At 58.8% G+C, this 14,614-nt stretch overlaps 1 protein-coding gene across 1 annotated transcript; it reads left to right on the top strand.

The window, feature by feature from the left end:
* Positions 1 to 634: 634 nt before the first annotated feature.
* Positions 635 to 9,672, top strand: MKNK2 (MAPK interacting serine/threonine kinase 2). Its single transcript, XM_042023359.1, has 12 exons — positions 635 to 748; positions 895 to 996; positions 1,118 to 1,215; positions 2,177 to 2,256; positions 2,750 to 2,823; positions 2,904 to 3,008; positions 3,344 to 3,399; positions 3,698 to 3,793; positions 5,146 to 5,340; positions 5,430 to 5,594; positions 5,697 to 5,740; positions 6,001 to 9,672. The coding sequence occupies exons 2-12, from the start codon at positions 897 to 899 to the stop codon at positions 6,266 to 6,268; spliced, it is 1,281 nt and encodes a 426-aa protein (XP_041879293.1). The 5' UTR covers positions 635 to 748; positions 895 to 896; the 3' UTR covers positions 6,269 to 9,672.
* The last annotated feature ends 4,942 nt before the right edge of the window (positions 9,673 to 14,614 follow it).

Genomic DNA, 14,614 nt, shown 5'->3' with positions numbered 1-14,614 from the left:
CCCCAGCGCTGCCCCGTCCCATGGGTGGCTCAGGGGAGCAGGAAGCAGAGGGTCCCCATGTCCCCTCGGGTGCTGCTGGGGTTCAGCGTGAGGGAAGGAGCAGGTCCCATGCCCTCCGTGGAGCCTGGGGTGCAGGAGGGTTTGGAATGAGGCCTGATCCTGCTGGGTCGGGGGTGTCCCACAGCCTGGGGACATGATGTCCACTGGAGCAGGGCAGAGCAGGCTCCAGCCACCGTGACCTTGCAGGGAGCTGGGAGGACATGGAGGGGTGGCTCTGGAGCCTGTTCTGCCCTGTGGCTTCTCTTCCTCCCCCTCCTACCTCACTGTGGTTCAGGTTTGGGTGGAGATTTGGGGTTGGGTTGGTGTGGGCGGCCGCGGTCCCTCTCATCATCCCCTGTGTGCTGGCCTGGGGCTGGCTGGAGGAGCGATCCTGCAGCGCTGTCCCCATCAGGAGATGTGGTCAAAGCCTTCCTCCTCGTCCCCTGGCTCTCTCTGGAGCTCTGCTGTGTCCCTCCATGAGCTGGTGTCCTGCACCCCAGGGAGTGAGCAGAGTGTGTCCCAGGAGCCAGAGTGTGCTGGGCTCTGTGTCCATGCTGGACTCGGGGTAGCAACTGGTGGTGGCTGATCCAGCGGCTGCCACCTCAGTGCTGCTCTTGACTCCCACAGGGGCAAAACCCTTTTGACCTGGAGTTTGACCAGTCCAACCACCTGGAGCCTGTCTTCAACTTCGAGTGCCCGTCCCGTCCCGGTGAGTCACGGGTGTCTCCTCATGGGGCTCCTCCCATCCTGCCCCCTGGGATTTTGGCCCTGAAGGCTTTGGGGGCTGCCCAGCGGTGCTGGGGGAGCTGTGGGGGGACAGGGATGGCTGACACCGCTGGCTTTGCTCTGGCACAGACATGCCTTCAAGTCAACCCATCGACATCCCTGACGCCAAGAAAAGGAACAAGAAGAAGAAGCGCTGCAGAGCCACCGACAGCTTCTCCGGCAGGTTCGAAGGTGAGTGGGGCTGCTCGGGAACCTCAGGGATCCCCCTGGCCTGGGGCAGGGCTGGGCCCTCCTGGTGTCCCCAGGCTCTGTGCGGTGGGGCCAGCAGCTCAGGTGACCTCTCCCTTGCCAGATGTTTACCAGCTGCAGGAGGAGGTGCTGGGAGAAGGGGCCCACGCCAGAGTCCAGTCCTGCGTGAACCTCATCACCAACAAGGAGTACGCGGTGAAGGTAAAGCTCCCCCACTGGGGCTGCAGAACCACCCCCCTCTCACCTCCTTCCTCAGTTTCCCTTTCGGCCCTCCCAGCTGGCCCAGGACCATCAGTGGTGGCCCAGGACTACGGCTTTGTGGACTGGAGGGGAAGGAGAGGGGCAGGAGTGCGGCAGGGCTGGGCTGTGATGGTGGCACACCAGCCTCTGCCACCACCTAGCTCGGGGTCCCTGGTGACCCTCCCCCCTGAGCCATGCTGCTCTCCCTGTCAATGAGGGCACACGGGAGACTAAATTAGCCCTCGGGATGTGTCTGGGGACTTGGGGCAGGCAGGGGCATGTGGTGTTGGCAGGGTGGTCACCTCCTGTTTGCCCCAGGGAGGTCTCTCCCATCCGGGTGCTGGAGGGGATTGGGGTGAGCCAGCTGCTTTTGGGGTCAGGGATGGTGGTCCCGTGGCCCTGCACCCCACAGACTCTGAGCCATGGCACGGGGGGGCTGGGATGGGCCCTGTGTCAAAATGCAGCCAAATGCCAGGGGAACTTGGCCTCCCCCATCGCTCCACAGGGGCCTTTGGGTGCCCCAGTGGGGAAGCTGAGGCAGCAGGGAGGGGTTGTGTGTGGTGGTGGGGTGCTCAGTGTGCCCCAAAGGGCAATGAGAGCACCCAGCTGCCCTCCCCTGCGTGGGGTGTCCCCCTGTCCACGCTTGGCACGGCCACCGAGCCCCGCTGTGCCAGCGCCCAGTGGGGCATAGGGCCCTTTGCTGCGCCAGTGCTCCAGCGTCACATGGAGCTCTGTTGGCCCCGGCGCCGGAGGGAGCGGCTTGGCACGGCTGCTGCCGCTTGGCACCAGCGCCGGGAACAGCCTGTTCTGCTGCCTTAACCCCGCCCGGCCCCGCGGGTCCCCGCGCTGGTGAGGCAGGGGTACCCCGGCCCCTCCCTGGCAGCGCTGCCTCTCCCTGAGCCTCCCCCTCTTTGCCTTCCAGATCATAGAGAAGCGCCTGGGACACATCCGGAGCAGGGTTTTCCGGGAGGTGGAGATGCTCTATCAGTGCCAGGGACACAGGTATGGCGGGGCAGCCGCTGCATCCCCCACGGTGGGCACGGGGAGTGGGCTGAGACCGGGCTGATGGTCGTGACACCCGTGGGCCACAGCAGGCCGCCCTCTGCCCCACGCTCCTGGCCCTTGGCCCCAGTGGCCGCGATGGAGCATTCAGAGGGGACGTTCAGAGTTTGCCATGACGACGAGGGCCTTGGTGGCCAAGTTGGAGCCGAGCCGAGGGCTGAGCCGAGCCCCTGCTGCTGAGCGGGGCTGTGTGTGGGGCGGGTGAGCGAGCCAGGAGGGGCTGTGAGCAATTAGGGAGGAGCGGAGCCGGGTGCTGCAAGCCCCTCTCCCTGCTGGAATGCGGCCAGGGGGGCCCTGGCCGTGTGGTTTCAATCACTGCAAACCCAGTTTTCCCATCCCACATCCCTCCCGGGGTCCTGTGCTGGTTGGGGGTGTGGGGGGGACCCCAGGAGGTGTTTTGGGGGATGCTGGGCTGATGCCATGGTCCCTGCAGAAATGTCCTGGAGCTGATTGAGTTCTTCGAGGAGGAGGAGAGGTTTTACCTGGTGTTTGAGAAGATGAGGGGAGGTGAGTGCGGTGCCGGGGTGGGCGGAGCTGGGGCAGCAGGACCCCCCCCAAACCCCAGCTCTGCTCTTACCCATCCACAGGCTCCATCCTGACCCACATCCACCGGAGACGTCACTTCAACGAGCTGGAGGCCAGCGTGGTGGTGCAGGATATCGCCAGCGCCCTGCACTTTCTGCACAACAAAGGTGAGCTGGGATGTCCCAGGTGCCGCTGAGGACACCCTGGGGTGTGCTGGCCCCCCCGGGGGTGTCACTGCCTCCCCCCATCCTCCTGCCCAGGGGACAGTGCCCATCCCAGCGTGCAGGGTCAGGCCCAGCTGCATCACAAGGCTTTTTGTGGTGCAGATCCTGTTCTTCCGGTTCAGTTGGGATTTGGGGCCAGCAGCAAATTTTGCTCTTTGGCAGGGTGTAGGCAGTGATTTGGGGTGGGGAGGAAGGGGTCCCCGTGCCACCCCCAGACTTTACACTGTGGCGGTCTTGTAAGGGGGGATTTTTACCCTCATTGGCTCTTTTGCCCCTAGGGATTGCACACAGGGATCTGAAACCAGAAAATATCCTGTGTGAGAGCCCGGACCAGGTGAGCGGGGAGCAGCCAGGGTTGGGTGCAGGGTGTGCTGCCTGGGGGGGTGGGCACAGTGGGGTGAGTCCTGGGCTAGGGGGTGCAGGAGGGTCCTGCCTGGGGACACACATACCAGGTCCTGTCAGGGACACACACAGCCCCCATATGCCACAGCACAGCGTGGTGTGGAGCATGACATGACCTGGCATTGAGCAGCTGTGGCCTGAAAGCGCCGTGGTCCCCGGGGGCTGCCGGCTGTGGTTCCTGGCGGATGCCGGGGGGTCACCGACCACTCCTTCCCCCCCCCTCTCCCCAGGTCTCCCCAGTGAAGATCTGCGACTTTGACCTGGGAAGTGGCATCAAACTGAACGGCGACTGCTCCCCCATCTCCACCCCGGAGCTGCTCACCCCGGTAAGTGCACGAGACCCCCGCATTGTGGGGGAGGTCTGTCCCCGGGGACCCCCCCAGCTGCCCCGCAGGCTCTGAGAGCAGGGCTATGCATGGGCACCCCCCTGCTCGTCGCTGCTGTCGCTGATGCTGCGTGTCCCCCGCCGTCCCCCCCGCCGTGGCAGGCGAGATGTGGTTACATAACGCGGGGGGGCCGGGGGCTGGCGCAGCGCCCGGGCTGCCGTGAGCCTTAGCAACAGCCCGAGCAGCCGCGGCGGCTGCGCCGAGCCTGCCGGGGAGAACTGGGTCAGCACCGGGCCGGGGGCCGCCGTGGTTCCCCGGCTCGTGGGCGAGGGAGAGGGGACTGAGCCTGCTGCGGGTGCAGGGTGGACACCCCGACAGTGTCCCCGTGTCGCGCAGATCCCCATCTCCTGCAGAAACCCCCCCTCCTTATCGCCAGCCGCAGGTGCGCCCCGTGCGGGGTATCGCGCTGCACCCCGGCTTTTTTGGGGTGCGAACGTGCCGGGGAGGGCGGAGCCCAGCAGAGGCGGGTGCCAGAACACCCCAGCCCCCTCCTTCCTCCACGCCTGCCCTCCTCCCGGGGCGGGCTCTGAGTTCCTGGGGTGTCCCGAGTTTCCCCGTTGTCAGCCCGTGGGGGGCGGAGCGGGACGGCCGCTGCATTCCCACCGGGATCGGGGCTGGGTTGTTTTCCTGCGGTGGCATCAGCTGCTGGGGCTGGAGAGGCCCCTCGTCAGGAGGCCTCTCTCGTTACGGGGCGATTATCTGCTGGCTGCAGCTCTTTTCTGCCCTGGTCACGGGGCCTGTGTGGGCTGCGGGTCATGTGCTGGAAAGCCCCAGAGTCCCTGGAGCGATAGGGGAATGGGGCCGCTGGCTCTGCCTCTCCCTGCTCCACGGTTAACTCCTGCCGCACCGGATCCCGCGCGGCAGCTCCGCCTGTGCCGGGGAGAGGGGCAGGCACGGGGAGAGGGGCAGGCACGGTCAGGAGAGAGGAGGAGGCACGGTCAGGAGAGGAACAGGCACAGCAGGCTCGTCCCACCGTGTCCCGTGGCCACTCCCAGGCGTTGGGGCTGCCCTGCTGAGCCGGTTGGGTGGTGGCAATGCTGTGGGTCCAGCTGTCCTGAACCGTGGGGGTTGCACCCTTTAGGCTTTACTTTTTTTTTTTTTTTTCCTTCGGGGTGGCAGCTGCCCAGAGAGGTGGGTCTGTGATGGGAAACCCAGCAGGGTGATGTGGTGGGAGCAGCTATGTCCGCACCTTCCCTTCAGAGGTGCAGCCCCGTAGATCTGGCAGGACCCTCCTGGTTCCCCCTGCCCCATCGGTCCCCACCCTTCGGGGCTCACCCCCCCTGTCCCCGCAGTGCGGCTCAGCTGAGTACATGGCCCCGGAGGTGGTGGAAGCCTTCAACGAGGAGGCCTCCATCTACGACAAGCGCTGTGACCTGTGGAGCCTGGGTGTCATCCTGTACATCATGCTGAGCGGGTACCCCCCCTTTGTGGGCCACTGCGGCTCCGACTGCGGCTGGGACCGGGGCGAGGCCTGCCACACCTGCCAGGTGCGTGGGGACCCCGGCAGCGCCCAACCCACCCCCCGTTTGGCTGTAGCACTCCTGGCTGAGCCCCTGTTATTTCTCTCCCTGCTCAGAACATGCTCTTTGAGAGTATCCAGGAGGGGAAGTATGAGTTTCCCGACAAGGACTGGGCACACATCTCCTTTGGAGCCAAAGACCTCATTTCCAAGCTGCTGGTGAGAGATGCCAAGAAGCGGCTCAGCGCAGCCCAGGTCCTGGAGCACCCCTGGGTGCAGGGGGTGAGTGTTGATGTCCCCTCCCTGCTCTCTGCTCCCAAAAGCCACGGTGGGGAACACCCCTCTGCACAACTCCTGGCTCTGACTGGCTGCATTTTGTTGCAGTGTGCCCCGGATAACACCCTGCCAACCCCCATCATCCTGCAGAGGTGAGTGTGGGTGGCCCTGGGACACCCTCAGCCCCCTGAATCCTGACTCCACTCCTCAGCACTACTGTCCATTCCTTCTGCCTTTTGGGGGCTCTGGCACGACTCTCTGTCTGGGCAGCCCTGCCACTTTGGGTTTGGGCCGTATTTTTGGTGTCTGACCAGTCTGGCATGGCCAGCATGTGAGGAAGGACACCCAGATATTTGACCCCGACCTCCCTCCAGCCCTCCACACCCACCCTGAGCCCGTGCCTCCCCTGCAGGAACAGCAGTGCCAAAGAGCTCACCTCCTTTGCCGCCGAGGCCATCGCTGTCAACCGCCAGCTGACGCGGCACGACGAGGACGAGGAGGAAGAGGCGGAGGAGGAAGCACGACCCATCATCATCAAAGCTACCTCACGGGCCATGCAGCTCTCCCCCCCCTCTGAGTCCAAGCTGGCCAAGCGGCGGCAGAAGAGCAGCCTGGCCAAGGCAGTGGCCTCTGGGCAGCACCTGGTGGCCCCGCTGGTCCTGGTGGCCGACCAAGCCTGAGCGGTGCCCCTCGCACCTGCTGTACCCCTTGTCCCCCCTTCTCCTCCTTTCTTTCTTCCCCTTTCCGCCCCAACCCCACCGTTTCTGGCTAGTGACAAGATCAGGACTCGTCCCTGTGGCTGGTTTCCAAGGTTTTGCTGATCTTGTAGGTCTGGGGGTGGGAGGGTTTGTTTAAGATCTTTTTTTTTTAAGGTATTAAATCAAGCGTGAGGTTGCTTCACCCAGGGCACACTCAAGGACATCTGACAGACACATGGACTTTTGTTTCCCGACTCTTGGTTTCTCCTCTGACATTTTCCCCCCTCCCTGACACCAAAGGACTCTTTGTATCCGCGGCTGCTTTGACGATTTCAGCTCATTTCATACTGTGAACAAAAGACCCTCGGTCGCATTTTCAACAACGGGAGTTGCGTTTTAACCTCGTCCCTCCCCTCGGAGCTGCAGGTTTCTCTCTGATGTTGGGGTAGATCCCACAAAAACCCCTTCCTGGGGGTCTGGGAAGCACCTCCCAGGTGTGGGGGATGTGGGGAGCCCCTCTGTCCTGTACTCGGGGGTGTCCCCAGCTCTGCTCCATGGGGACACGGTGGGCGTTGTGCAGGGAACCGCTCGGGCTGGGGAGAGACGGTGCCAGCGAGGGAGCAGTGCCCAACTCACCCTCTCTGCTCAGCATCCTGCTTCCAGAATAAGCTATTCACCCCTTTTTCTTTTCTTTTGACCCTTTCTTTTTTTTCTTTTTGTTCTTTTTTTTTTTTTTTAATTATTGTTGCTTTTAAACTGCCGGCTGTGCTTCTCTACAGGGCACGGAGAAATGTCTTCCTTTCCTCCCACGCTCCGGCTGGTGGCTCCCCGGGGGATGCGTGGGCATCCAGGGCTGTGCTCTTGTGCCAGGTCAGGTTTTCACCCCGGTTCTTGGAAGGGCTGGTGGCTGTGCCCTTGTGAAGGTGCAAGGGGGAATGAGGTGTTCAGGGTGGCCAGAGCAGCCAGAAACACCCTCTGGGAGTTGTGTGCTCTGTGGAAAGCAAGGACCCCCTTAAAGAGTGTCAGGACCTGCTGCAGGACAGTGAGACCTGCTGTGGCTTCGGGCTGGCCCCGAGGCTGCTGTGGCAGGAGGGTCGGGCTGCACAGAGGGTGCCCAATGCCCCAGGGATGCCAGTGGGTGAGCAGCTGGGCTGGTGGCAGCACCCAAGGGCCACGGCACAGGGGAGCAGCCTGGGGACAGCTCGGGATGTGGGGCTGGAAGGTTTGGGGTCAGGGCAGCAGGGTGTTCAGTGGCTGGGGAGCACTGGTGTGCATGGTCATGCATGTGCGTCCCTGCTCATGTGTGTTCAGGTGTGCTTGGCATTGTCCTTTCCTCTTGCTTTGGGGTGGGGAGGACTCGGGATGCTGAGTCAGGACGAGGCCCTTGGCTGGTTTCTGGGTCTGTCCAGGCGAGCAGTGCCCACGCCTGGGGCCAGATTGGCCTCCAGATCCCCCTGACACCCCCTGCTCCCTGCCATAGGCACTGCCCAAGCTGTGCCCGCTGCCAGCCCCCATCCCGCTGGGAGGGCAGTGCCCCCTTCATAGCCACCTCCTGTCCCTTCTGACTCAGTGCTTTGAGCTTTATATTTTGCAAAAGCAGCCTCAGCCCATCGTGTGCACAGGTGAGGGTTTGGGAGCTCTGAGCTGGGGAACAGACTTCCCTGGGTCTTCAGCTGAAGACAGTCGCTGTCTCTGGAAAAAAAAAAAGAAGTTCTCCTTTTTATTTTAAGACTGCTGACAGCAATACTATGCAATATATGTTGTTTTTTGTTTCAGGGAGGTGTGCATGAGTTATCTTGGGAGATGGTGATCTTGGGTGTTGATGGAGTTGAGTGCAGGGGCCATCTTCTCTCACCCTTCCCAGCCTTTCTGCTGACCCAGGGGGGTCAGGGAGGGTGACTCCATCCCCATCCCACTCCCAAAACTGCCTCGCACTTGCGATCTCTCTCTCCCCCATGTGCCCCTGGTCCCACTGCGCCGGGTGGGGAGGAGCAAGGCAGTGGTGAGAGGAGACCCCTCCCCACAGGCACTGGGACACCCTGGAGAGGCCTCCCTTAACAGAAAGAAAAAAAAAAATCCATCTTGATTGTACATTGTTACTTTTTATAGCTTATTTTGTTTTATCAGTTGTAGATAATTCCTTGTTGTCTTATATTAAGAAATACTTGAATGATGTACAGTACGCGATGCCTTGAGCTGGTATTGTGAAGCTATCGTTGATGCTGCACGCCGCAGCCTTTTTTTAAAAAACAAAAAAATCACGGGAAGGGGATGGCAGGGGGATGTCTCCAAAATTTATCTGTCCCCCGTGCTGCTTTTGTTGGCAAACTTGAGTTTCCCCTTTTTCCCCAGGTGTAAGAGCGATCTCTTTTCTATCTATATAAATATAAATACACCACACACTCTGGGGAAGGCCTGAGTGACCCTGACCGTGCCCCGTGGGTGTCCTCGGCCGGGGATGTGCAGCTGGAAGATGCTGTGGGAGTTTGTGGGAGTTGGAGGATGCGCCGGGAGCATCTGAGCCTGGCCTGGGTTCGGCTTCGCATTTTGGGTGGGGGTTTGGTTTGGACCCGGTGCTCCTGGCGTGGCACTCGGGGGTGACCCGTGGCCAGGTCTGTGCATTGGTGGAGAATCTTTAAATGCCTCTAGAGCCGGGGATCAACTCTGGAAAACCTCCAGCCTGGCTCGTGGCAGTGCTGGGCACCCACAGGTGCCTGGGCTGGGATGGCTGGGGACACCCTTGTGCCAGGGCCCTCCCCTCCCCGCTGCCAGCGCCCCTCCCAGGGCGGTTTCCAGACAGATGCTCCCGTGGTCCAGCACCAGCGACCCCCTCTCACCAACACCCTTCTTCCTCCTCTTCGTCTTTCCAAGCTTTCCCCCCATAGAGCATCTATCTTGGAAACCAACTTCAAAAAAATTTTTTTTTTAAGCTGGAAATGTTAAGTGTTTTCACTTCCTCTCCTTCCCCCCCCCCCGCCCTTCCTCCAGCCAACTAACTCGACTTAGAACTGGTTAGAAACGTTTACTGTGAAGCTAACTCTTTTTTATCAAACCAGGAGAAGCTTTCTCCACTTTACAATTGATGAAGACTGCCAAAGCTGGTTCGACAAGAGTCACGTTAACGCACTGTTGGTTTGTGCAACAGCAGCCTCTGCTCGGGGGCTGGCTGGGAAATAAAAATGAAAATACTAAAAAAAAAAAAAAAAAAAAAAGACAAAAAAAACAAAAACAAAAAAGGAAAAAAAAACCACACAAAAAGAAGCACTTTACTGTATGTACCAGGTGACCTGATACAGCTGAATTGAAGTTTTCCTTTATAACAATTGTTGATGCCAGAATTTTGTATTCTGTTTTGTAAGAATTTAATAAAAATGCATTGAGACCTATGTGGTGGGCAGGTGGCTGTGGCAGGTGGGGCAAGTTGCAGGGGTATTGGGCAAGTTGGGGGGTATGGGTGGCTCCCACCATAATCCTTCCCCATTTTCACTTGCTCCTTCCCAGCCTGCTGCTGGCCCATGGGGGCTGGGAGTGTGGCTGGGATGGGATGCCAGGAATAGGGGCTGGCAGTGGCTCAGGCCCTGACTCACATTTCCCAGCGGGATGGTGTGATCTGCTGAATCCCAATGGGAGCGGGAGGTCATGGGGCAGGGCTGTGCTCCCTGCCAGCTGCACCCAGTGGCCTTGGGACTGCCCTGCCACCCCCAGGGACAGTCCTGGCACATCCTCCCCCCCACCTCCGTGGGTCAGGGGGCAGAGGGGGACACTGAGGCAAGGGGAAAGTGTGGTGGGATAGGGAAGACAGTGGGGACTGGAGGCTAGGGATCAGGGTGTGGGAAAAGGCTGTAGAGGCCCTGCTGTGCTTTCTTACTTAGGTAAGGCAAGACCCTGTGGAATTAAAAAAAAAAGAAGAAAACTAAAAGATCCTGACTTGTCCGGCCCTGCTGCTATGCTGGGGCATGAAGCTGGATCTCTCTGGAGGCTATTGCCATGGTGCTGCTGCCCTGGCAGAGCTCCATCCGTGGCAGCCCTGGGCTGGGGAATGGGCTGTGGGCTCTGCCATGGACCAGCTGCTGCTCCCAGCTCTGAGCTAAGAGAGCCCCACTGCTGAGAATCCAGCTCACTGCTTGCTAAACGGTGCAGCTGCTTCTTGCAGCATCTGGATCCGGACAGGATGGCTCCAGAAGTCTCCCTTCCCTGGCTGTTCCAGGATGGGATGTGGTGAGAACAGAGCTGGGGCTCCCTGCATGCAGAGGATAAGGAGCATGTCCCATCCCATGGTGCTGTTCCTGCCTCTGTTGAACAAAGCCATTGCTCCCTCCTGGGCCTGGGGCCACCAGCTGGTGACTCTGGACATTTTAGGAGCATCCAGCTCTCAGCTCTTCTTCCTCTCTTGCATGTTGTTTCACCATCATTGGGCCCTCAGCTATGTGCTCCAGGAATCTTTCCTCTCCTGCCTTCCTCCTTCCAGGATTCCAGGTGGATCCCAGACAGGTGTGTCAGAGGCAGCTTTGCTGCAGATGCTGGTTTAAATTTTAATCTCTCAAATTCCTTCGCAATGGTCCCTCTTCTCCCCCTTCCCCAGTTTCCCCAACCCCAGAAAGCGCCTGCTAGTTGGAAACCATTCCTGAGCACGTGCGGAGAAGGGCAGCTCCGAAAATAACCCAGCGCTGGGTTAAAATAACCTGTGCTGCTCTGGTGCCTGAGCATCAGCCCAAAATAGGCTCTGCCGGGATAAGGGCGCTATAAATACCCCGGTGTGGATTTGCATTGGAGAAAAGCCCCGCAGCAGGAGCAGGGCCGATGCCACCCACGCTGGCCCAGGGCGAAGGGGCCACTGCAGAGCACTGGGGTGGCCTGGCTGACGCAGGGGCTCAGCCACGCTTTGGGTGACGCGGTGGCTTGTGCCAGTCCGCCTGTTTCCAGGATTTAACGGAGCCATCAGGTCATGATCGGATCTGAGTGGCTGCAGTGCTGGGGTGGCCAGTGGGGTCACATCTGGCTTCAGCCCAGGGCACCGAGGCAGCTGGGCAGGAGCAAACATGAAGTGTCCTCAGTATTTTGGGTCTGAGCCTGGCTCTGCTGGTAACAGATGATGATCTGGGTGATTAGCCAACATTTTGATTCAATATCTGCCCAAAAAACAATCCTGGAGTGAGGAACATGCCGGAGACCAGACTGCTCTCCTGAACCATCAGTGAACCCCAAACCCACACTGGGAAATGCAGAGTGGAAGGTGTGAAGTGTGTTTTGATGCAAAACAGCTGTTTTGGATCAAAGAAAGTTTTAATTTTCCTTTTTGTTCTTTTAATATATTTTCTGGGATGGGGCAGAGAAAGAAAGAACTCCTGTGCATTTTGCAGAGAATCCTGTCTCCTATCCAGGGAACCCAGACAAACCAATCTGGGGTGGTTTTTTGGTAGAATGGATTTTTGACTGGTGTGTGCTGGTTCTCCCTCTGAAGTCATCTCAGGGAGTGTGTGATGCGCATCCCAGCAGAGCCCAGCACACGGGTCTGCCCCTGCCTGTGTTTCCTGTGGCTGGTCCCTCTGCACCAGGAGCCTTGGTGGCACCGGCACAGCATGGCATGTCTGTTTCCTCCACGGTCTGGACAAGCCCTTGGTAACCTTGTTTGTGTTTTTGGATGGTAAAGTGTGGATTTTGGAGAGCCACGGGGTGCAGCTTTGGTTTTCCCGCAGGATTCCAGCTCTGGGTGGAATTGCATGGGCACCGGGAGCTGTGGTTGGTTGGTTGGTGGGAGCAGAGCAGGGTCAGGTTTTCCCAAACCCATGAGAGCTGTGCCCATGGCTGGAGTGGGTCCTGGGCCTCGTGAGTCACCTTCTCACCTGGCTGGAGGTTTAGATCAAGGCTTGGTGCTAAGGCACAGGGCTTGGCACTTTGCCCTCCTCTGGCTCACCCCGGGATGTCTCTGTCTTTGCCATGCAGTCTTCCTCAGAGCTTCCTTACATCCCAAAATGCCTCTGTTGGCTGCTCAGCCAGGGGAGGGCTGCATCTGCCTGGCTTTTGCTTGGAACACGCATTCCCAGCTTTTGCTCGGAGCATACATTCTACATGTATTTTCCTGCCTCCATGAGGTGAAGAAAGGCCAGATGTTCTCTGCTATCCAACTCTGAGCACTGCAGTCCCACTGCTTTAATTCCAGCTGCTCGTAGCCTTGTGAGACCCTTCATGTCCAGCCCTGGATGGGGTCAGCCCTCATCCCACCAGCTGGAACCCACTGATTTCCCTGCCCAGCGTTACTGCCGGGGTGAGGCTCCTGTTCAGCCTGTGAATGCCCCAGCTAAAACAGCACTGCCTTAGCCCAGTGCCTGATCTCTGAAGGAATCTGTTGGCTACCAGACCCAGAAATAATGACGCTGGGCCTTTTAAAGGAGCGTTTGTTCCCAGGTTTATTTTTGGGATGGTAAAGTCTCCTGTATGACACTTGTCTTTTTGTTTCTCAGGTCTAACACACCACTGGATCACCGTGGTGCTGGTGCTGGGTTGCTGCAGCAAACACCTCACCCCACCCCACGGTGCCATGGTGAGTGTCCCACACAGATCTCTGTGCCATTATCCCTTATTTCCAGGGCTGTGTTTCCTTACGCTGGTCCCGAGTTAAGCCTCTGGCTCCTGCTACAAAACAAATCACCCTTATTTAGTTCATCACGGGCTGAATAACCAGGATCTGTCTGATGCAGGGTGCCAGGGCTGGCACGGTGAGCATGGCACAGAGAAGGCTGGTGGTGCTGGGAAGATCAGGACTGAATGGGTGCGGAATCCCTTCCCCATGTGATGAAGAAGCACCCGTCCCCCCTGGCAGGCACACCGACCCCTCGGAGGCACCACAGTTTCTCGAGGATGAATTTGCTGGGATTTGGGAGCAGGGAATGCTATGGTGAAGAAGCTTCAGCCTCCAGCACCAGCATGGGCTGGGCTGGGCGATCCTGCACCTCCCAGGCAGGGCAGCGGCCCCTCAGTGGCACTCCGGCAGCAGTCCTGGAGCTGGAGAAATGCGGGATCACACAGCCAGTGCCCCCCGGCCCGTGGGACGCGCCTCCAGGCCATCCCTGCCAGCCACCAGCCGCGCCCAACCCTCCGGCCGGGCAGAGCGAGTCTCCAGCTCCCTCTAACGTTCCTGGCCCGAAAGGAGCACCCGCAAGCAGGACCGGCCAGGCTGCGCGGCCCCGAGGGAAAAGCCTGACGCTGAAATGCGTGGAAGCAGCTGGGCCAGAAAAGGGGGAGCGATGTGCCGAGCAAACGGTGTGAAAGAGTAAAGGACGCAGCGTTTTAAGAGAGAATGCGGCTGTATTGAACGCCTGGTTATTATTAACAAGATTTCACAGGGAAAAGGACTGTTCCTCTGAAAAATACTACTTTTTAATACTCTAAATAGTTGCTCTAAAATGCTGTAAGTGTTTCCAGCCCTGGAACTGTTCAAAAAACATGTGATGACAAGGTTTAGTGGTGAACATGGTGGTGGTGCTGGGCTAACAGTTGGACATGATCTTAAAAATGTTTTCCAATATTAATGATTCTATGGTTCTGTGATTCTCTGATTCCAAAGGCTCCTACCCATTCCTGCCTGCACAGGGACTGTTAAGATGGGAGCTCTGAACTCTGCACAGGATTTTCCCAAACTTGTCCATGTGAAATGCAGCTTTAAAAATGCAGCAAAAAACCTGAGAGCACAGAATGCAGCAGAAATGAGTATTGATAACATGATACAAAGCCAGGTTGGAAGCTCTCTATAAAAATTAGTGGTGTAGCAGCACTGCTGTGTCCGGCTGTAGTGGTTCATGGGGAGATCCCGGAGCTGTGTGAGGGTCTGGAAGTGTTGAATCCATACAAACAGCACACAATCCATACAAACAGAACACAGTCCATACAAACAGCACACAGTCCATACAAACAGCACACAGTCCATACAAACAGCACGTCTCTGTGTGCTACAGAAGCAAGGCACAGGAAGGAGAAGGGGCAGCCAGGCCATCTCCCCCCTGACACATCGACTCACGGACCACACGCCTGCTCCTGACTGGATGTGTGTGCAGCACAGATCAGGGGATGGATAACAGAGAGAGGGGGAATGTAATTACCCTGCGAAGAATAAATCACTTTAACGGTTCAGTTACTGAGATCACAGCGAGGCAGTGGCATGGCCTCTTAAATAATCTCCTTTGCAGCCAGCTCCTGCCCCCGCACCATCTCCACCTCGTGCTGCCTGGCGAGGAGATGCCATCGGTGGGGACAACACTGGCCAGTGGTTTCTGGCTGAGCAGGTCCAGCAGGATGTTGGGAGCAGCAGGGCATGACCAGGTGAGGGATCAC

This window comes from Corvus kubaryi, unplaced genomic scaffold (assembly GCF_017639235.1).
Source record: "Corvus kubaryi isolate FWS band 111438036 unplaced genomic scaffold, C.kubaryi_AGA036_p1.0 37241, whole genome shotgun sequence".
NCBI classification, from domain to species: domain Eukaryota; kingdom Metazoa; phylum Chordata; class Aves; order Passeriformes; family Corvidae; genus Corvus; species Corvus kubaryi.
Note: the sequence above shows the minus strand (reverse complement) of the source record. Positions and strands in the feature narration are given on the sequence as shown.